Here is a 23,208-nt window from a genome sequence, read left to right as displayed (position 1 = left end):
AGAGAGCAAAAATTGTGTGGGTCAGAACCCACTGGTGGCAGCAACATTCCTAGAGATAGGGATAGGTCTTATGACCATAGAAACCTAAGCAAGATAGTCCCCCCATATCAGAATGGGGATGACATCCACAAATGGATGACTGCTTTGGAGAGGGCCTGCAAAGTACAGCAGGTACCCCAAAGACAGTGGGCAGCTATCTTGTGGCTCTCCTTTTCTGACAAAGGTAGAGACAAGCTCCTCACAGTCAGTGATGAGGATGCAAACAATTACAAAGTCCTGAAGAGTGCTCTGATAGATGGGTTTGGCTTAACCACTGAGCAATATAGGTTGTTGTTCAGAGACACCCAGAAGACACAGACACAGGACTGGTCTGATTTTGTGGATTGTGCCACTAAGGCTTTGGAAGGTTGGTTAAATGGCAGCAAGGTGCAGGACTATACAGGATTGTACAACTTGATTATGAGGGAGCAGATCCTTAGTAATTGTCAGAACCAGCTTCTCCATCAACACCTGGTAGACTCAGATTTGACCTCTCCCCAAGAATTGGGAAAGAGGGCAGATAAATGGGTCAGGACCAGGATTAGGCCTAAAAATCAGGGTGGTGACCAAAAGAAAGATACCACCAAGCCTCAAGAGAAGGGTGGGGATAAAGCAAAAGAGAAATCTTCCTCAGGGCCCCAAAACTCCACACAGGGTGGTGGGTCCCAAGCTCCCTCCTCTACCACAGTTAAAAAGCCTTACTGCCATGTGTGTAAAACACCTGGGCATTGGAAAACTGACAGCAGTTGTCCACAGGCTAAAAACAAAACTGTTCCTCCAACTACTCCTGTCACACCGCCTATTACTGTCAGCAGTAATCCCCCAGGTGGTGGGAGTGCCCCCAAAAATTTGGTTGGGTTTTCTTGGGGAACACAGGGGGATCCTGGCTTAGCCAATTCCCCTACAGCAGCTACTCTTGTCTGTGATGGTGGCATGGGGTTTGCCAACTTCACTGCCTGACTTTGGGTAGGTACAGACAGGAACCCTACATCAATGGTAGAAAAGCTGAGGCCTACAGAGACACTGGAGCTAGCATCACTATGGTGGCCCATAGGCTAGTTCCCTCTGAGCAGCTTTTGCCTGGTTTCTCATACCAGGTAACTAACATTGATGGCAAACAGAACAGTCATCCCATGGCAGAGGTATGTCTCAGCTGGGGAGGTGTCACTGGCCCTAAAAGGGTGGCAGTGTCTCCAACCTTGCCTGTGGACTGCTTGCTGGGGAATGACTTAGAACTCTCAGCTTGGGCTGGAGTTGAACAAGACACCCATTCTAAAATGGTAGGCCTTTCCAAAAAGGGTGGTGGGGTTGTGCCAGTCACAACCCCTGTCCAAGTAGCTTTCCTCCCTGAAAAGGTTGGAAGGGCGGTGGTAGCCACAGCCCAGGCACAGACAGACTTCCCTGTAGAAATTGGCAGAGCTGTGACAGTCACAGCTCAAACACAAACTGAGTGCCTTCCTGAAAAGGTTGGCAAGGCTGTAATGGTCTCAGCCCACACTCAGACTGATATAGGTGTAGTGAAGCCTGAAACTATGGATCACTCCACACAAACAGAGAGTAGTGGGGAGGAAGAAAAGTCTCCCTCTCCCCAGACATTAGGAAAAGGTCAGCCTCCTCAGGGATCTGACCTCACCCCTTGTGAAGGAACTGCCCCAGAGGTAGCCAGGCCTGGCCTGGCAGAGCCTCTGATGTCAGTGGCCCCTTCCAAGGTGGGACCCAGTCTGGTGCAGGTAGCCTGCCTCTCTCTACCCTGCCTCAGTCAGCCCAGGGCTGCAGAGGTCAGGGAGGCCAGTGGACCCCAAGAGGGCCCCTGTCCACAAGAACCCCCCCATCAAAAGAATGAGGATTGCCTGGCTAGTAGCCCTAGCCAGGTGATGGGTAAAAACATTCCTGAGGGATCCCCTTCACAGGTAGTTAGGGACCTCCCCCAGAGGGATTCTGTTGGGCACAGGCAAACATGGGACCTTAGGGCCCCAAACCTGACCTGTCCCTCCAGTAAGCCCACAAAAGGGACCCAGCCTCCAGCTTTAGGTAGCCAGAGGCTAACCCTGAGAGCACAGTGCAACTCAGTTAGAGAAAGAAAGGCATCCATAGTGGAGGATGATTGGAGGAAGCTGAGGCCTCCCTTTGAGGACACTCACTTCAGTACTCCATCTCAACACCAGCCTTTTACTCTGCAAAGACACACCAAAGGTAGAGATTCCCTATGGTGGAGACCCTATGATATCTTTAGGATGAGGGATTGCTTAGTGGACCATGAGACAGTGCTGGTTCTTCCTTATATGGCCACTCAGGCAATAGAGGCTTACCTTGGCAAGGCCAGCCTTATCTCCTTTCGTTTGGGGGGGGGGTTGTGTAGGAAGGTGGATATCTGACTATGGTTACCCCCAACTTTTCGCCTAGTGTCTAGCTGGTTTTTCGACTTAGTTGGCCTGAGATCCTGCCATTCAGGGTCTCAGGCTGCCTGCTCTCTCTGTAAAATGGACTCCATGTACCCTAGGTACATAACCAATTGGTAAGGATCACCTTATTGGACCCTGTACAGTGTACCCTAGGTACCCAGGGCATAGGCGTACCCTAGGCCTCCCAGGGGCTGCAGCATGTATTATGCCACCCCTGGTCTGGCCTTCCAATCAGACACAACTGGCTGATCACTCAGCTGGGGCAAGGTCGTGTAATCACCCCTTGCTTAGATATAGTATGCCTATATCTACCCTTATATATAGACACATGTGTACCCATCAGTCACTCCTATGGCAGGCCTTAACAATCCTGGAGGCAGAGTGCTTGGTAACATGTGAGATGGTGCTCTAGCATGAGCTGAGCCTGTCTGCAGCTTTCGGAACCATGTCCTTATAGCTGTTCTATGATATAGCCTACCATATACTCTTAAAGTGCCTTATAATCTTAAACGGTTATGGTAACTATGGTTTGGCTTTATCAAAACATGTCGTGTAAGGTGTCTAACACTTTGGAATAATACCCCCATACCATTTCTGGTGATGAGGATATTATTCCTCCCTTCTAGAGGGAGAGATATGTTAAAATCCTACTTTGCTGTTTATCTCTAACCAAAGCCTCAGCATCACAAAATGGATGCTGCTGCCACAGACACAAGTCTGACCTCCTGCTGCTGGGAGTGATCCCAGCCAGGGAGGCCTGGACAATAGGTTTCCTGCTTGGGGAGGTGCTAGACAGCCTTTAGTGTATTGGGGCAGGGTGGGCCGAAAGGAATGAGACATGCCTGGGGCACACAAGGTGTTCCTTGCATAGTCCAGTTCAAACCGGGCTGGGGCACTCCAGCCCCAGCTCTGGCGCGAAACTGGACAAAGGGAAGTGGGTGTAACCACCCCCTCCCAGGTCCCACCCATAAGGCGTGACCTAGCAGGTATCCCAGCCCCCCAGATTAGTATAAGAGTGGGAGTTGGGCCTCAAGACTTTAGATTATCCTGAACCTGCAAAACTGAACAGAAACTCTGGACCTTCGACATTCGACGAAAGAAGAAGACTGAAGAATCTCCCTTGTAGCCAAGGAGTGGCTACCCTGTGCAAACAGGCACCATCAAGAGACTACCCTTTGCTTTGCGACCGTTCTACGAGGAACCGACTGCAGAGCCCGACCAGAGCCTTGACTTCCAGACTTCTCCGACCCTCATCCACATCTGCAGCAGAGCTGAGATCCGTGGAGGCGACGAGCGACGTGGGACCGGCTACCTGGGAAAAGTGGCTAGTAACTTACAGCGCAGCTTCTGAGGTACCCTCGAAGTTGTGCACCGGGGATTGAGAAGCCCCAACCCCAAGCACCATCTGCACCGAAGATCAGCCCCCCACACTCCACGAGTCCTGCGTGGGGCCCTTCAGCATTTTCCTGCTTGCCGCGTCTGTCCGGTTGCTTGCCCGCTGGCTAGTGGCCTCTGTGACGACGCATCCTGAAATCTTCTGCGCTGGTTTGGCTCCTCCAGACTGGCTCCCGCTTCTCTGCAAAGAAGAAGCACCCCAGACCTTCCTGGTCTGCACCAGAAGCAAGTCCTCCGTTCTTCGTGGGTTCCGCTTGCCAAGGCTTGGTGAGTCCTAGTCCAACTTCGACGCCGCCGACAGCAAGAGCCTTCGTGGGACAGCACGCCTCCTGGTCCTGGTCGTCCTCGACGCTTCCTGGTCCTCCTGGCTGCAGTGACAAGCTTCACCTTCACCTGCAACTCTTCACGACATCGCCTGGTTCCTTCCTGGTTCCACGTGGTCACTGGCTAGTGACCTTGACTCTGTCCCTTCTGCTTGCAGGTTTCTTCTCTTCTTGATCCCAGCCTTGGGATCCACCGGACACTCTCCCCTGACTGCCTGTCAGCATCTTTCTTCAGGCATCCATAGGAGTCGACGACGAAAACGACGCATCTTCACCCCTATGCACCCGCAGCCTGTGGGCTAGGTAACTTGGGTACTCCGGTGCTCATCAGGATAGTGACTATCCTAGTGTCTAGTTTTCAAGTCTCAACTTCCTAGCTACTCCGGAAGTGTCCTAAATCTATCTATTTCTAAACTGTAACATTGCTATTGACTTTTACGCATTGCGCGTGAGTGTTTCCACTCTGCACACGAATCCCGTGGGCCTCCCACTTCCTAACTAACGCTAGTGTAGTGTAGCCCCAGCGATTCCCTAGGCCTAGGCCTATTCTATTTCCGTGACAGTGGTTCTTATACCACTTACTTAGTATATGGTTTGCGTGGCCCCTAGGGCCTAACTGTATTACTTACCTGTGTGACTTACTGTATGCATTAATAAGACTGTGTTGTACTTACCTCTAATCTCATAAAGAGTGCTGAGGGTTTGCTTAGAATAAATACACTTTATTTTATATATATATCTGTTGTGGTGTCCTTTCATTTGGTATTCAAGGGATTATATATGGTATCACAGCTGGCTTCACATGCCATTCAGAGTTTAGCCTAAGACTGCTCTTGTCCATGCTACCACTAGGATAGCTGGTCTATAAATTTGACTTTACAACCAATCACCATAAGGGTATTTGGACTGATATAAGGTGTTTCACAGTAGAAAACTGACGTCCGTTCACCGGGAGGGACTTATATGGCTCCAATGACGTCATATCCATGGGCGACGTCAGGACGGAGCCGTGCAACGCCATCCTGCGGCGTGCAGAGGTACTGCTGAAAATTCTCTGGATCCAGACTGACGCCTGGGACATTCTAAAGTTAAGGAATCTGCGGCTAGATGTCTCTATCAGATACAATTGTTAATAACATTTGCAGGATAGAGTTTTATGTTTTATATATTATTTTGATTGTAAAGATGTTTTGATTGCAATTATTTTTACTAATCACGCAATAAAGAATTTATTACTATTACACTTAAGAACCGCATAGTGCTATTCACGCGTTATTTGGAGTGTGAGAATGCACTCAGTAATCGCAACGCAAAAAGACATGTCACTAACTCCGCCAGCAACAAGATATCTGCATAGCGATGCAGAGTTTTTTTCGACTCTGCGGAATTTCCAATAGCAGAACTCCACGTACTCCTCCCACCCCTAGCTGTAAACTCCGCCATCACCTTGGTGAACACCTGAGGCGCCCTACTAAGGCCAAAGGGGAGCACAACAATCTGAAAGTGTTATCAATGAACTGCAGATAACGTCCTTGGGCAAGCAAGTCAGGGATGTGTAAATATGTGTCCTACAAGTCCAACCCTACAATTCAGCCTCCGGCATCCAGGCCAGACAAGACCTGAGCTAGGGTAAGCATTTGGAATTTCTCCTTCTGAGGAAGAAGTTGAGAAGGTACAGGGCTAGAATATGACAGAGGCCTCTATTCTTTTGGGCACCTTAAAGTAGTGGAAATAGCAACCACAACCTACTTTTGATGCTAACATCCTCTTGATGGCCCCTTCTGCCAAAAGGGCTGACACTTCCCGACGGAGCATGGAGAGGTTGTCCTCCATCAGTCGATCGTAAGTGGGTGGCATAGGTAGGGGGGGTTCCAAGAAGGGGATGAAGTAGGAACTCCAGAAGAGTAGTAAAAATCATTTGTCCAATGTTATGGATTGCCAATGGGGCAGTTGATGGTGGATCATGCCCCCACTGGGTGCTGACATAAGGCCTGCCAAGGCTGCCTGGGCTGCCAGGGCTGCCAGGTGGGTGGTGGACTAGCCCAAACTCTGGCTGGTTGCCCCACGTGATCTGCAAGAACCGCATCCATGGCACCAAAAAGGCTGGGAAGCCTGTTGGCTTTGGTGGCTGGACAGGAAAGAACATAGTTTGTATCCCCTCCCGTAGCCACGAAAGAGACAACAGAAAACTGGAGTTGGCAGGGTACCTTGAATAGACTCAAATAGACTCAAATCCAATAGCTCTGCTGTTTTTACAGTGCTCTAGTGCTAAATCTGCCTTTTCACCAAAAGGGCAGGCCCATCAAAAGGCATATCCATAAAGGAACCTTGGACAGCCACTGAAAAATCTAGTGGTTTTCAAACAGGCATGGTGTCTAAGTGCCATCTCTTCGACGCAATCGCTCTGCCTAGTGAGTTGGTCATGTCCAGCTCACATCTGATGGTGAAATTTGTTGCATCTCATTTGTCAGCAATAGCTTGAGTAAGTATGGCTCCGGCCTCGTCTGAGACCATAGGCAGCACTTGCGCAACCGAGTCCTACACCGTGTAGGTGCATTGGATCAAAAGGCATGTAGAGGTCACGGACCACAGTGCTAGGCTGGTGAAAGTGAACATCCTCTTGCCAAAGGTATCAAACATTTTGGATTCCCTATTTGGTGGAGCGGTAAGGAATGTGCCAGGGTTAACATGGGAGGTGGAGGTCTTCACTGAATGGGGGTAAGGGTTTGAAGGGGCAACTTCTGGCTGAAACGCCTCCGTGAAGATGTTTGCCTAGACTGACACTGATTACTGCTGAAGGTCCAGAACTCAGACCCCCTCTGCATCAAAATGGCAAAAGAGGCTCCCTCCTCTATAGCCACAGTGGTTGAAGAGACCAAGCTAGTGTCTGGGGAGGGGTCCAAACCACTGGCATCCGTCAGTTCCTTATACCAGTAGTCCTCTGGTTTCATGAGGGACTGATGATATACGTAAGGGTCCTCAGACACCTCCAAATTGTCTTCATCTCCAGGCTTATCAAAGCAAAAAGAGACTGGCTCCAAATCAGATTGCATGGTACTGGTTGTCACTGGAGTCAGATGACACCCATCCGCCTCCATATCGGAGTCAGGTATGACGATAGGGCCTGTATCACCACAGGGCATTGTCAGCACCGGAAATGGCGGCACTGGAGCGGGCTCTGAGGAAAGTTGGGGTCTAGCAGATCGAGCAATTCCAGATCCAAGCGGCCCAAATAGCACCAAGGACAGAACCGCTAGCGGGAATCAGGTAGGGGGCCCTCCAAACCCATTGGGCCTGAAAGAGCTCCAGAAGAGTCAGGCTGCCCAAATATGAGGTTCAAGGCCTCATAAAACTCTTTTAGGTAGCAGGGGCCGTTCCAATCACGGGAAACTCTGGGAGGAACAGACCAAAACCCAAGCACAGGCTCCCTGGAGGAGCGAGGCCTTGAGCGGTGTCGTTGTTCCAGCGCCATATCTGATAACTTCGACCAACGCAAGAAAGTCAAGGAACGCTTTGACTTCATTGACTTTTTGCGCTTGTGGGACTTATCCGACAGATTATACTGGGACACCGATTGTCAAGATTGCCTCTGCAAGCAATCCTGGGACCTTCCACGTGACAGGGATCAGGAGCATTGTGGGGTCGTCCGATGTGGGGTGGCAAGGAGCTTCAGGGAATGTTCCCGCAGTGCCTTTGGGTTCATGGCGCGGCACTACTTGCAGGTTCTGGAGTCATGGTCCCGCTCCAAGCACCACAAACAAACCACATGTGGGTTGGCATAGATATCTGCCTGTGACAGGCACCGCATGGCTTGAAACCAGTGGGTTTCTTAAGTGAAATTCCTAGCACAGCAGGAAAATAAATTCTCAAAAATATCTTTGACAAAAAGTCAAAAAAGTGTCAGTCAAATGTTCAATGGGGAGTAGCTTTCTCCGGATCTACGCTGGCTGGCGTTGAAAGAAAATAACTGATGTCAGAGCACTGGGGTGGCGCCAATGTAGGCACCGTGCAAGTCACATCCAGAGCAGACGACTGGGATAATGCGGATGCAGAGTCGAATGACGCCACCAACTGGTGCGCAGTGGAACTACTCTAAAATCTCTGGACACAGTCTGACACATGGAGATAACTCAAAGGTAAGGAATTTGTGACTGGAAGTCTCTATCAAGGTGTGATGATTCCCAACCAGGGGGATCCTTTGGAAAGGAGCGCATATTGACCATTGGATCTCCTTAACCCGGACTGCAAAATCTGGGGGAAGATCAATCATAGTGAAACGCATTTAACAACACTTGCTGTTCCTGTTCCACCCGGGCCCGAGTGGAGTCATTTTTGGAATGAGCACGTCATCGTAAATCAGGTGCCTCTTTTTAGATGGACTGCAGGAGGGTCATCCCCGGACAGTGGTAGTCTCATGGATATGGAGAACGTTTTCAATAGTTTCTGCTTGTCGTATACCTTTGCAGTGATGTGCCGCATTGATCTAGAGGAGGAGTTGCTGGCCTAGAATCAGTGGTATACGCAGCTCTGTTTGCAGAGTGCGGTTGGACGAGAATATTCAGACCAGTGGCAGATTCAGAGGCACTTGACAGGGGCGTTTACTGTCGCCCTTGCTATTTGCGCTCACAGTGGAGCAAATGTACGGTGACAGATGAGAGCTGCAGGTGGCGAGTCAAAAACACATCATTTCCTTATGTGCAAAATTCTAATTTACTTATACGTTGTCAAATTCGGCCTAACTCTGATCCTGAGACTCCTTCAGTGTGCTCCTGGGTTTCCATGTTAATGTTTAGAAATCCTTCATCTTCCCCCTGTAGGATTCGTGTTCGGCTTTTCTGGCGATGAATGGGCCCTATACTGTCCCTGTCGCTCAACATACTTTCAAATACCGGGGAGTCCACATTTATAGAAAGCCTCAGCAGGGTAATAACCTTCCTTTAATCGTCGTACCTGTTCAGCAATTTTCCCTTGTTGCTGCCCGAGCGGTAATCAGGTCCCTCAACGGATGGCTTTGAAACCTCGTCAGGACATCCGGCAGGAGCCGAATGGCCCTGGCAGAAATGTTTGCAGGTGGCAGGTGGTTTGAGGGCGCCGAACTACAAGCTTTACTATATCTAGGCGCAATTACAATGGCTTAAGACATAGGGGCAGATTTATGAGCCCCTTGCGCCACTTTTGCGTCACTTTTAACATGGGAAAAGTGACGCAAAAGTGGCGCAAGGGGCTCATAAATCTGCCCCATAGATTGCTCCGAGGCGCAGCCTGAGGCGAGGAACCTCTGGCCTATAGATACCTGTTCACTGGTATTCTGGGATGTCTTAGGTACAGCGTACAGCCCCCCATGGCAAGTAGCTACCACTTCGGCTCTGGGAAGTTAGATATTGTTGGCTTGGATATCTTCGCCGCAGGGCGTTGTACTCGCAGGATCTCCCTCTTTGATGCCTTTTCCGAGTTTGCACAGATTGAGGCGATGGCTCACCGATCGCATTGTGGGCGAACATCTACCACGGCATTGGAGCCATTGTAGGCAGAGGGAAACACCTATACGCTGTTCCGTCGAGACAGTTTCTGACAAATGCAGTGCTTTAGGACACGGTGTGTGGGGTGATTCGGGAGTGGAACCTGCCACTGACCCTGCCTTGCATACGCTGCTGACGTGGTTCTACGAGCACAGGATTACAAATGTGTGTGTGTAGGGCACTGGGACAGAGAAAGTAGCGGCGCTGCTCGGACTCCCATGCCTCTGGAGTCAGGATTTACATATCGTCTTTTCAGACGCAGATTGGCATCACATTCTGGGCCGAAAACACTCAGATTTTCAGAAACGCGCTCCTGAAACTGTTACTGTGTAATTATGTTCACCGGGACACCTACTTGGCTCCCTAGCAGCTGCACAGGATCTGTGGCACTGCATCGTACAAATGCCCTCGGTGCAACTCGGACCATGCAGACGTTACCCATGACGTGGCAGTGCTCCCCATTGCGGACATTCTGAAATTAAGTCTGTGACTATGTCACACAGATAACGGCCAAGCGCCACATCAACACCCCGAAAACACGTCTGCTGGGCCAAATGCCCTGCCCCAACGTGGACAACAAGGCTGTGAACAAAGTCAATGACCTGGTCCTTGCCTTGGCTAAGGGAGCGAGCGTGATGCACTGGAGAGAGGTCTGAATATGATTCAGAACTCGGAGTAGCATCGTGCACCGTCTGTAAATGTAAATGGTTTTAACTGCTGTCATTCTAAGGATACAAAACTTTTAATAAAGAGCAGTTTTGAAAGACAATATATGCATACATTAATTCTAATAAAAATATGTTAAACTATGTTAATAAACAAAGTTGTTTCTTACCTTTAAGTCAGGAATTGAATAACCTTTTCTAAGCGTCATCTGAAACACATCCAATCCACTGATAAATGCTGAGAGGCGTGAAAGGCTCTGCTTCCCACTTCCCCCGACTCCTACAAGTAAAGCATTCCCACGAGGAGATTCCAAAATGCGATTAATGCGGCAAATGTGACATACTGCATCTTCAAAAAGCACCTAAATACAAAAAAAAGGAAGTTGTTGTAGCTCTAAATTTGAAGCTTCTAAGCAGCTGGAACATTTGAAAACGTACTTGCCTTTAACGGCAATTCTTCAGCATTGATACTCTCCAGGTATTTATACTTTCTTTGGTATATACCAGACCTACTCCTCATCTCTTTTGTGCGTCAATCCATCTGAGCAAACTTTGATTACCGCACAAGATAAAAGATACTTACCTTCTACAATGTTTAATTTTCATTGACACTTTTTTCCTCTGCAGGCATGTTATTTATGAAATATTGGCAGCTGTTGAGCCGGGATTCTGATCATTTTACTGTCTCTTGTGGTACATGGGTACAAATATGTCTAGTGGCATGCCACAAATGCTGTTTGCCCTTGGAATAGCTCACAAAAGTCAGGAGATGGGACTGCTGGATTTTCACATGTACCAAAGGGGATGATTGACGGAGCGTTTGAGCTAATCAAACACTCACCCCCAGTCAACTGATCTGGGTTTAGTCCATCATCATTCTTTAGCTCACTGCACCACCCCAGTGCAAACATGGCCATATGCAAATCAGTCTGACCCTGTGCCTCATGGGAACAGTCCAGCCCGAACTGCCAAGCCATATCTTCCCTGGACCGGTAACAAGCATTCTGGGACCGGTTACGGGTTCATAACCCTCCTCAGCCAGGCTATCTTGAATCCAGTGGCAAAGTGAACAAGGGACCCACGTCTGGGCATACTCTGCCAACTTAGGGCAAACAAAGCGATACCAAAGGGGATGATGGACGGAGCGTTTGAGCTAATCAAACACTCACCCCCAGTCAACTGATCTGGGTTTAATTCATCATCATTCTTTAGCTCACTCCACCACCCCAGTTCAGACATGGCCATATGCAAATCAGTCTGACCCTGTGCCTCATGGGAACAGTCCAGCCCGAACTGCCAAGCCATATCTTCCCTGGACCAGAAACAAGCATTCTGGGACCGGTTTCGGGTTCATAAACCTCCTCAGTCAGGCTATCTTGAATCCAGTGGCAAAGTGAGCTAGGGACCCACGTCTGGGCATACCCTGCCAATTTAGGGCAAACAAAGCGATACCAAAGGGGATGATGGAGGAGCGCTTGAGCTAATCAAACACTCACCCCCAGTCAACTGATCTGGGTTTAATCCATCATCATTCTTTAGCTCACTCCACCACCCCAGTTCAGACATGGCCATATGCAAATCAGTCTGACCCTGTTCCTCATAGAAACAGTCCATCCCTAACTGCCAAGCCATGTCTTCCCTGGACCGTAAACAAGCATCCTGGGACCGGTTTCGGGTTCATAACCCTCATCAGCCAGGCTATCTTGAATCCAGTGGCAAAGTGAGCAAGGGACCCACGTCTGGGCATACCCTGCCAACGTAGGGCGAACAAAGCGATACCAAAGGGGATGATGGACGCAGCGCTTGAGCTAATCAAACACTCACCCCCAGTCAACTGAGCTGGGTTTAATCCATCATCATTCTTTAGCTCACTCCACCACCCCAGTTCAGACATGGCCATATGCAAATCAGTCTGACCCTGTGCCTCATGGGAACAGTCCAGCCCGAACTGCCAAGCCATGTCTTCCCTGGACCGGAAACAAGCATCCTGGGACCGGTTTCGGGTTCATAACCCTCATCAGCCAAGCTATCTTGAATCCAGTGGCAAAGTGAGCAAGGAACCCAAGTCTGGGCATACCCTGCCAACTTAGGGCGAACAAAGCGATACCAAAGGGGATCATCCCCTTTAGTATCGGATTTTCACATGTAAGCTAATAGTACTAAAGGAAGCTTGTGTTTCTTCTAATAATTGCTATACCCTTTTCAAATTTGTTATTTCCATATATTGTAGTGTACTGTTTATGAAGCACTTTATACCCTGTTATGGGCCACTAAAGCGAGTTATCAGAGCAGCATGCTACAGCATGGGTAGTGCATGGTTGAATTTATTTTTGTATTGTATTTGCTGTGATCTTATGTGAGAATTGTTTTAGTGCACTGTGGTAAATTAATTCAATATTACCTCATCTCAGAATTTCTATACTTAATAATCATAATTTCAGTCAAAGCAAAGAGAGGAGTCCGTGGTGTTTTGAGTAAAAAAAGGGTCCAGTAACTCGAGTTAAGGGGAGAGCTCCAGCACCAAGCGGGTACAGGAGTGGTCTGCAGTTTTATTCACACATCAGAATATTTATACAGTTTTCAGTCAATAGGAAAAAGAAGAAAGGAGAAGTGACAAGAAAAAGGGAAGTGACAAGCAGTAATTTCCAACAGATGTGTCAAGGTAGGGGCGTGTCTTGTGTCTCGTGAGAGGGCATGTGATGTGTGGAAATGTGTTCTCTTTCAGTTGAAGGCCCTTACTCATTCGGGGGTTTATCTCTGGCTTAGAGTCAAGAACAGGACCATCTTGTGTAAAACAGGAACTATCTTGCTGGTTCTGGGAATTGGCAGAACCACAGAAATGTGTGTTGACAGTGTACAGCCTTGTGCTTCCTCTATTAGTTGGTGTGGTTTCAGGGCCTAACCTCGTGCTTCCTCTTTCAGTTGGGGGTGGTCACAGGGCAGCTGGTGTGACAGGCTGAGTCACCAACAATGGACAGGATGTGGCTGAGTCTCTGGCACAACTGGGGGAAGGCACACAGGCAGGCTTCTTGGAATTGGCTCGACCACAAGGAGCAGGGGGTTGTGCAAGATTCAATGGGGATGTGAAGGACAGTTTGCAGACAAGTTGCTGAGAGCATGTCACACACAAAATGGGTGTTTGTCTGAGGCAAATGGCTACCAGGCAGAAACAGGGAAATGATGGGGCACAATTGTCAATTTTATTTCCACATTCCCTCCTTGCCCCAGAGTGTACCTATATTATATCTCAATTTGCATGAGATCATCTAAACATTCTTGTAGCATAATTCTTTCCCTTTCTCTCTGCTGGACAAGTGGTTTAGGAATGCAGTTTGCAGCGCATAGACCGCACAGGGCAGGACCACATTGGATGCAAAGGCAGCATCCAGTTATTATCAGGAATATTATACCTGCTGCTGACAGCAGTTGCCATCCCCAGGACGATATTATCTTCCAGAACCAATCAGACCACGTCCAGGTGCCAGGTACTTGATGTAAACTTACGGCTATCTTGTGTAATTTTGTTATGGCCGTGTATACAGATGGGGAATTATCAGGAATAAATATACAGCAGCTAGAGCCTATAATTTTACAGGCTCCGCCTCTGTCAGCCAGGATGATGTCAAGGATAAGGCGATTTTGGAGAGTAACCAATCGTATGGCGGACTGCTCCTGGGTTAAGCTCCCCAGGGCAGACGCCGTCTGGTTTACAATAGCCTCTAAGGTCCTTTTCAACCTGCGTATAAGCTTGCTGTTCTGTACAGGGCCAACAAAGAAGAAGAACCCTTTGTTAAAATCTGTATACTGTTCCCATGAGGTTTCTGTTTGGTCAACCAAGGAGGTATCGATCGTTCTTTTATGTCTGACATGGGGCACTAGGAGGTCTCGGTGGTAAGTGGATGGGGCCACAAAGACAGGGGGTAACAGGAATGCTATATAACAAGTTCCCCCCCAGTTCAAGGGCAGCTGCACATAGGCCGTTTGGCCACAGACGAAATAAGTATAGCGAGATGCTTGAAATGAGGACTTTCCTCTGTCTTCAAAACTTATAGTGGTATGACAGTCACTGTGTCCTAATGGAACAGAGCCATTTTTCTGGATGCACAGGTGTCCTTTTACTGGTGAGACCGAGATGGAAGGGGGACTAGCATTCTTTTTAGGTTTGGTATTTAACATCTTGTAGGACATGGTCATGTTCCCTTGCTTGTATTCTTCACTTTCTAGGACTGTTCCTGTCGCCTGAGGACTTCCAGCCTTATTTGGGTAACAGGCAGCATTAAGTACCTTGTTTGAGTTCCCCCAAGGCCACCCATTCTTGCATGAATTATTTCCGTCAGGGCAGGAGGTGGGGGTGGTATCATCAGCTGTTATTAGGGCGAACCAGGCTTCACAAGTCCCATTATAGGAAAATGGAAAGGGGAAAAGAGGCCTCCCTCCCTTTTTCTGATGAGGTGGGAGGTGGCCGCATATCCAGCAATTTGTGATATTGCTGGCCTGATGAGTGTAGTGTAACATCTGTATAAAGGTATTGTTTTGCAAGGCTAGTCTATGGGCTTGTTCATGAGGGGGTAGGTCATGATATGTGTGTTCCTGAGTGCTGTTGGGTGCATGAGAGGTGTGTGGTGTTGGAGGAAAAACAGTGTGGAGGATCCAACCAAGACACGTCATAATGGTTATGAAGAAAAACAATATCATTAAACATATGATAGAACCACTACGCAATTTCTTAAAGTTCTTGTTTCTGCGTTTCATTCTATCTTTTTCCCACATAGTCAAGGAGTTTAAATCCATCCCCATGCTCCAACCGCTTCACCACTGGACCTGCGCCCAGTGGACTTAATTAGCCAGAGTCCGGATGGCAGACCTCAACTTTGATTTATATTCTTGTTGTGGGGTCAGTTCCAAAGGCACAAAAGATTGTTCTGTTACAATGTCACTAGGGTTGGCAGCGTCGCCGGCAACAGTGTCTCTTTGTCCAAAATATTTCCGGCAGTGGCTCGCGTGTAGCCAGCCCTTCCTGCCTTCGACCTTCACCGCCGTCCGCGTGGTTAGGAACGCAACCTTCGGAGCCTTCCACCTGGGCTGAAGAGGACTGGTCCTGTCGAAGTTTCTTATCATCACCCAGTCGCCGGGTCGGATGGTGTGTTCTCCAGGGGCGGTTTTGTCAGGGAAGGCTGCAGCGACCTGTGAACAACAAGATTGGAGTGCAGACATCAAGGAAGCCAGGTAATCAGTCAATATTCTGCTGTCTACATCAGTAATTCTTTTAGGCATTGGCGTACCCCACATATTTGGTGGTCTGCCAAAGACCACCTCATACGGAGATAGACCAGTTCTGGAATGTGCTACCATACGCATGTAGAAGAGGGCAACCGGTAAGGCTACCATCCAGTCCACGCCTTTGTCTGTACATATCTTGGCCAATTTTATCTTCAAAGTCTGGTTGTGTCTCTCTACTAGACCTGCTGCTTGAGGATGTCTTACGCAGTGAAATTTCCAAGTGTACCCTAACAGAAGAGACACTTGCTTCATGAGTTCAGAGGAGAAGGGCTGGCCGTTGTCTGAGTAGATGACGCGGGGCAACCCATATCTCGGGAAATATTCTCTTACTAGTTGCTTAGCAGTTGTCGTTGCAGTGTAATCTGGGACAGGATAGGCTTCTGTCCATCTGGTCAGAGCACAAACTACAACTAGAACATACTTGTGACCTCTACATCTCTCCATCTGGATATAGTCCATTTGGAGAACTTCAAATGGATGGTCAGGGGGTTGGAATCCACCCTGCTCCACCTTTGTGCCTTTACCTGGGTTGAACTGATTACAAATCATGCACGTTTTAACCTTTAGTTTGGCTGCAGCTCTCAAATGTTTGTTGTGCCATATGTTCTGTATGCTGTCTAACATTGCTTTTTCTCCCAGATGCGCTGGTCCATGTATGATGTTTATTATAACCTGTACCATAGCATCCGGCAGAAACCATACTGCTCTTTCAGGTGTCATCCAACCCTGATCTGTAAGGACCCCTCCTTTTTCCTTCCATTCTAGCAGTTCCTGTGGTGTGGTGTGATTTTGGACATCCTGGATGTCAGAAAAGGGGTCTCGTATTGCGTATTGGCGGTGTAGTATATTCAATTCTGTGTTTGCTGCTAATTTGGCTGCACTGTCTGCGGAATAATTTCCTTTTGATATTTCATCGGTTCCTTTTGTGTGCGCTTTACACTTTAATACTGCAACTTTCGCTGGTAACTGACTGGCCTCTAAGAGGGCAGTGATGAGTGTAGCATTCTGTATTTTAGACCCGTGTGATGTGAGGAATCCTCTCTCTTTCCACAATGTGCCGAAGTTGTGTACAACCCCGAAAGCGTACTGTGAATCAGTGTAAATGTTAACTGATTTTCCTTTTGCTAAGTGACATGCTCGTGTTAGTGCTATGAGTTCAGCTGCTTGTGCCGACAGTATCTCTATCTTGTGTGCTTCCAAGGTGTTTGTACCATTTGTGACGGCATAGGCTGCTGCTAGTTCTCCAGTGGGGAGTCTCATGCAAGAACCATCAACAAAAAGTGTCATTTCTGCCTTAGAAAGGGGAGTATCTTGTAAATCTGGTCTGGGTTTAGTCACTAAATCAATTATGTCAATACAATCGTGAAGTTGTTCAGTAGGAGAGGTCAGTGGCAACAGTGTTGCTGGTTTAAAATGTTGCATCGTCTAATCGCAATATGTGGCTGAAAAAGCGTCATCTCATATCCGGTGAGTCTGGCTATTGTCAGATGCCGTGTTTGCGTTCTGTTTAGCAGAAGTTCTACAGCGTGTGGGACCTGGACTATCAGATGATGTTCCAATACAATAGCATCGCTTTGTCTAATAGCTTGTGCAGTAGCTGCTACTGATTTTAGACATGCAGGTAATGCTTGTGATACTGGATCTAATGTACTTGAAAAATAACCACATGGTCTATGTCTGTCTGCTTGAAGTTGGGTCAGGACTGATAGTGCTGTACCTGAGTTTTCTGTTACAAACAAGGTAAAATCTTTGGTGTAATCAGGTGTTGCTAACACTGGGGCTTGACACATAGCCTTTTTAAGAGACTGAAAAGCTTGCGTGTGTTCATCTGTCCAGGGTAATTGTGGAGTAGCGCCAGCTTCGAGTGTTGTCAGCTGCACTAATGGTTTAGAAATGAGTGCAAATTGCGGGATCCACTGTCTACAATATGAGGTGAGACCAACAAAAGCTCGAACTTGTTTCTGTGTTGTTGGTTGTGGTATTTGTTGTATGAGCTGAATGCGTTCCTGTGTAAGCTGCCTACCCTCCTTTGACAGCAAGTGCCCTAAGTATGCCACTTGCTGTAAACAAAATTGGAGCTTACCAGGGGAAACTTTATGGCCATTTGCAGCTAGGAATTCTAGTACTAGTAGTGATGCTTCAGCACATGCTGCGTCAGATCTGGCCGTAATGAGGATATCATCAACATATTGTAGTATGGCTGTATCCGTGGGCCTTTGAATAGTGTCCAATTGTCTTTTCAGCGCTTGGCTATATACACTTGGACTTTCGGTGAAACCTTGAGGAGCTCTTGTGAATTGGAAACTTCGTCCTTGTAAGGAGAAGCCGAAAAGGTATTGACTGTCTGGGTGAATGGGTATACTGAAGAATGCGTTTTTTAAGTCAATGACAGAAAAATGCGTTGCTTCTGCATCTATGGCTGTGAGTAAAGTGGAGATGTCTGGGACCACAGGGTGTTGTGGAATGACACATTTATTGAGCTTTCTCAAATCCACCACTAGTCTGTAGACAGGTGGTGTTCCTGGTTCCACTTTTTTATGAACTGGAAAAACAGGGGAATTGCAAATGTTCGAAGTTGTTTCTTTAATCACACATGAATAATTAACATTAATGCTTGTTCAGCTTGAGGTGGAATTTTGTATTGTCTTATACGTGGTAGTTGGGCTCCCTCTTTCAGTGTAACCTTGTGAGGTGTTATTTCCATACATCCTACTGTGGTGGAATCAGTGGCCCAAAGGGTGTGTGGCAAATCTTGCAAACGCTCGTCTAATTCTCTACTTGGGTAGTGGCCCTTAAAATCTCGTAGAAATAATCTGACATCTTTAGGTGAGCAAACAATAACAGCTCCTAATTCTTTCAATGTTTTTACACCAAGCAAATTTTCTGGACATGATTTTGTCAATATAAGATCTGTAGTTGTCGTGAGGGGACCAACCTGCAAGGGCAGTGGTTTTGACGTGGCGTTTGTCACAGGTTGTCCGGAGAAACCCAGAGAAATACTTTTTGAACCCGAGAGAGGAGCCTCTGGGACCTCTTGATGGCTTATTGTTGTTTTACTGGCCCCAGTGTCTAGTAGAAACTTTCTATCCTCCCCAAAAAGTCGGACCTCTATAAATGGGCCTTTCTGATCTACTGGGATGGGGATTAGGGGCAGTTTGTCATCTTCTCTCCCTGGGCAACATCATGAAAAATCTGGGTAGTATTCAGTGTAGTCGCTGTCTATAATGTTCATTTAGGCCATTTGTGTTGTCGGTGGAACTGAAGGTGTTGAATTGTCTTGGGAAACATTCTGTTTTGGCTGATATGGACGAGGCTGTGTCTTACCAGTAGCCAAATTGTGCTTTAAGACAGGGCAGTCTTTAACGAAGTGTCCCGTCTTTTTGCAATAATTACAAGTGCTCTTCACGTTTGTCTGGCTACCTGGTGTCTGTTGGCGCTGGGGTGCAGTTTGGGCTACTAACGCTTTCATCTTGGTGTCTTTCATGCGTTTCTTATCATTTTCTTCTTCATCCCTAATGCGGTTTTGGTGGTATTGTAGCATTTGTAACACCAGTGGTGGTGTATGTGCTTGCCAGGTACTTTCTACTTTTAGTACTCTTTCCTTAATAGCTGACAAGGCGTTGTCTACTAATTTGGAAACAAACAGATGCGGGTAAGCTTCGCATGTCGGCGTAAGGCCGCTATTTACCGCAAAACATTTTTCAAGTCTGGTGTAATAATCTCCTATGTCTTCACCATGTTTCTGTTTGCAGGAGGAAATGGTATCCTAGTCCTCCTTTTTCACTGTCAGTAACTGTGGTAGCACCTTCAAAATAGTGCCAGGAAGTGCTTTTAGTCTGTCTCCTATACCTTGACCTGCTACTCTAGTATTTTCGTCATTCTGAAGTTCGGTGCATCTAATGTGTTCACCTGCTACTTCCCAATCTTTCTCTCTTAGTTTGTCATATATACCCGATGGCAACAATAATTTCAGAATTGCTGTGATATCAGAAAGAGTATATGTTCCCATCATTAATACATCTCCTAATTCTTTAAAGAATCCAGCAGGATCCTTTGAGTGGGAGGGAACCATCTCTTTTATCCTTAGTAACTCAAGTTTTGTCAAGGGTACATAAATAAAAACGCATTGTAGCGCGCCATTCGTGTCAGCTCTGGGGTGGACCTCTCTCATGGGGAACTGGCGTGTTTGAGGAAGTCTATTAATTGGTCCACAAGTATTATTGAAAGATTTATATTCAGTCGGTTTCTGGTATTTCTGTCTAAAATCTATAAGTGTGTTGAGAAAAACTGAACTATTGTGGAGGAACATGTTATCCTTATCAGCGCAGTCAGACAGAAAATCTTCGAGTCTTGGATCATGTTTAAAATGAGTGTCATTGAGTGTGATGAGATGTTGTACCATGTAGAGACTTGCTAATCTTTGATGTGAGAGTGGTAATGCTAGAAAAAGTTGGGCTATGAGATCATTGTCATATATCTTATATTGAGAGACCCATAGGGTCGCAGTTCTGGCTATTTCCTCCTCCTCCGGTGTAAGTGGAGGTTCCTGGTCTAACCAGTAGTCTAATGCATTGGATGTTTTTTCAAATAACTCATCTGGAGATGACCGTTCAGAGTGACCTTGGAGGAATGTAGGCGGGGGTGTTCGGGAATTAGGGGCGGAAGAACGAATGGGTAGGACTTTTTCAGTAGGTTCAGTAATTTCCTCCTCAAGTTTCTTATTCTCTTCATTTGTTTGCAAGTTTTGCAGAATACGGGTCACATTACGGGTGAACCTGTCTAGTGCATCATTTATAAGTTCTAGACTAGTGTGGTCGAATGCGGAATCTAATAAGTCAAAAAGTGAAACTGGTACATTTCTTTCCTCTGCTTGTATGTGTTTTATGAAACAGCAAAGGAGGAACCTATACATGTGCATTTTTACAGGGTGTGATCTTCTTGTAGTCATAGCGTTAATGGCTCGTGAGTTCTCTCCAGTACGAAGAAACTCAGAGGCCGCTTGAAGAAACGTGTCAATTGCTGGTAGATGTCTTACTTCTTCCCAGGAGTCATGAAGTATTTTACTTATTCGGCCCGCCTCCCCTGTGTTGCTCGGAGTCGGGTCATAGGGGCAGTCGGGAATTGTTTTACCTGGGTCTGGACCTACGGCACCCCCTTCTGGAGTGAGAGGTAGTGTGTTATGTTGTAAAAAGGGTGGCGGAGGCAGAGGGTGTTGAATTACTGGAACCTCATATGGAGGTGGAGTATCTAAGAGGAAATTGGTGAAAGTATCCTCTGGTGATGGGGTGGTAGGTTGTGTCTTAGGTGGTGCAATGTTAAGGTTTTCAGGTGCAGATGGCAATATAGGATAAAACCCAGTAGAAATGGCTGCTTGTTCCCTTTTATTCCTTTCACTAACTACTTCTTTCCCTATTTCTTGCAACCGTTCTTTCTTGGCCTGCTCTGACATTCTCTTACCCTTTCCAACTTTATGCAATTCCTTCTGTTGCCTCCTATGGGCTTCTTTTCTCCATAATTCCACCGAGTCACTTTGTGACTGGCGGACTCCCTTTTTCTTCCACAACTGTTCCTCTAATTTTATAATACATTCCATGTCAAAAGTACAATTTTCAGGCCATCTATATCTGTGTTCTAGGTCTTTAGTATAATCCACCCATAAATCACAATAAATAATTGCACCGACACCATGTTTTGCATACATGAAGTGTCCTGGAGTATCCCGAGGAGGAAGGGGAATTTCCTTCTCAAGAATACTCCTTTTGGTTGCTATCTTACGTATTTTCGAGAAAATAGGCATGATGGCAAGATTTTTCAAAGATTTAGAATTGAGAGAAAAAGAAAAACAAACAGAACATATATCTTTACCGTACCCACGAAAGTGTTGAGTCCGTCTTTTATACTAGTTTAGCAGTCCTCACAAAATAAGTGAGAAACCAACAAAAACCTGTATCTTTACCGCACCTACAAAGTGGTGAGTCCGTCTTTATACTTTTCAGCAGTACTCACCGAAAAAAATAACTGGAAGGCCTCTTGAAGATCTAAAAAAATGCACGTAGCTTCTAAGGTGGGACTCGCAGAACCTCGGATTCGTCTCTTCACAGGTTGGGCTCTGGTTCAGGACGTTCCGCAATTTTCCTCACCGCCTCGTGTGGATGCCGGGCCGCAGTTGGTCCCCCTCTTTGCCTCGAAGGAGTTAGCGGGAATTCCCCGCGTTGTGCACTTTGAAGTCCGTCAAAGGTCAGGAGGGGACAGTACCGGGTCCACTATCGCCGGCGCGTGGGGAAAAGGGAATGTCCCTGTTCGGGCGCCAATTAATGTGGTAAATTAATTCAATATTACCTCATCTCAGAATTTCTATACTTAATAATCATAATTTCAGTCAAAGCAAAGAGAGGAGTCCGTGGTGTTTTGAGTAAAAAAAGGGTCCAATAACTCGAGTTAAGGGGAGAGCTCCAGCACCAAGCGGGTACAGGAGTGGTCTGCAGTTTTATTCACACATCAGAATATTTATACAGTTTTCAGTCAATAGGAAAAAGAAGAAAGGAGAAGTGACAAGAAAAAGGGAAGTGACAAGCAGTAATTTCCAACAGATGTGTCAAGGTAGGGGCGTGTCTTGTGTCTTGTGAGAGGGCATGTGAAGTGTGGAAATGTGTTCTCTTTCAGTTGAAGGCCCTTACTCATTCGGGGGTTTATCTCTGGCTTAGAGTCAAGAACAGGAACCATCTTGTGTAAAACAGGAACTATCTTGCTGGTTCTGGGAATTGGCAGAACCACAGAAATGTGTGTTGACAGTGTACAGCCTTGTGCTTCCTCTATTAGTTGGTGTGGTTTCAGGGCCTAACCTCGCGCTTCCTCTTTCAGTTGGGGGTGGTCACAGGGCAGCTGGTGTGACAGGCTGAGTCACCAACAATGGACAGGATGTGGCTGAGTCTCTGGCACAACTGGGGGAAGGCACGCAGGCAGGCTTCTTGGAATTGGCTCGACCACAAGGAGCAGGGGGTTGTGCAAGATTCAATGGGGATGTGAAGGACAGTTTTCAGACAAGTTGCTGAGAGCATATCACACACAAAATCGGTGTTTGTCTGAGGCAAATGGCTACCAGGCAGAAACAGGGAAATGATGGGGCACAATTGTCAATTTTATTTCCACAGCACACATGCATGCATAGGGCATAGGGCACCGCACCAATCAGTGATTTGGGGGAGGAAATGCGAGAGATAGGCACTCAAAGGGAGTAGGAAAGGGGTAAGAGACATGTGAAAGAGCCAGGGAGCTACCTGGTTGGTTGGTGTTATATGCAGCCAGTTTACGGGCGGGGTATGAAAACATATAGGCAGCTACAGAACACCATCTAAGGAAGAGAGGCCACAGGGTGCTCTGTGCGTGTACACCAATAACTGAAGTAATCAGAGAATGCCTTGCAATCCATAAGGCATCGCGCATAAGGCAGAGATGCTGTTAACTGTCAAATTAGTAAAGTCATGCCAAATGGGCAAGAAAGGAAGTTGCTGAACGAGTACTTGCCATAGTCCCTTAGCTGCTTTTCTCAACCACTTTGTGTAGGAGAGTAGGGTCTGCTTTCTAT

At 47.1% G+C, this 23,208-nt stretch overlaps 1 protein-coding gene across 2 annotated transcripts in view; it reads right to left on the bottom strand.

The window, feature by feature from the left end:
* The window catches only part of DNAH17 (dynein axonemal heavy chain 17), a 14,992,541-nt gene that overhangs the window by 5,488,896 nt on the left and 9,480,437 nt on the right, over positions 1-23,208 (bottom strand). For both annotated transcript variants that reach the window (XM_085617470.1, XM_085617471.1), the window contains one exon: positions 10,514-10,705. In XM_085617470.1, the coding sequence (XP_085473596.1) occupies positions 10,514-10,705 (192 nt within the window). The remainder of the gene's footprint in view (positions 1-10,513; positions 10,706-23,208) is intronic.

The sequence above is a fragment of the Triturus cristatus genome, chromosome 7, assembly GCF_964204655.1.
Source record: "Triturus cristatus chromosome 7, aTriCri1.1, whole genome shotgun sequence".
Lineage (NCBI taxonomy): Eukaryota > Metazoa > Chordata > Amphibia > Caudata > Salamandridae > Triturus > Triturus cristatus.
Note: the sequence above shows the minus strand (reverse complement) of the source record. Positions and strands in the feature narration are given on the sequence as shown.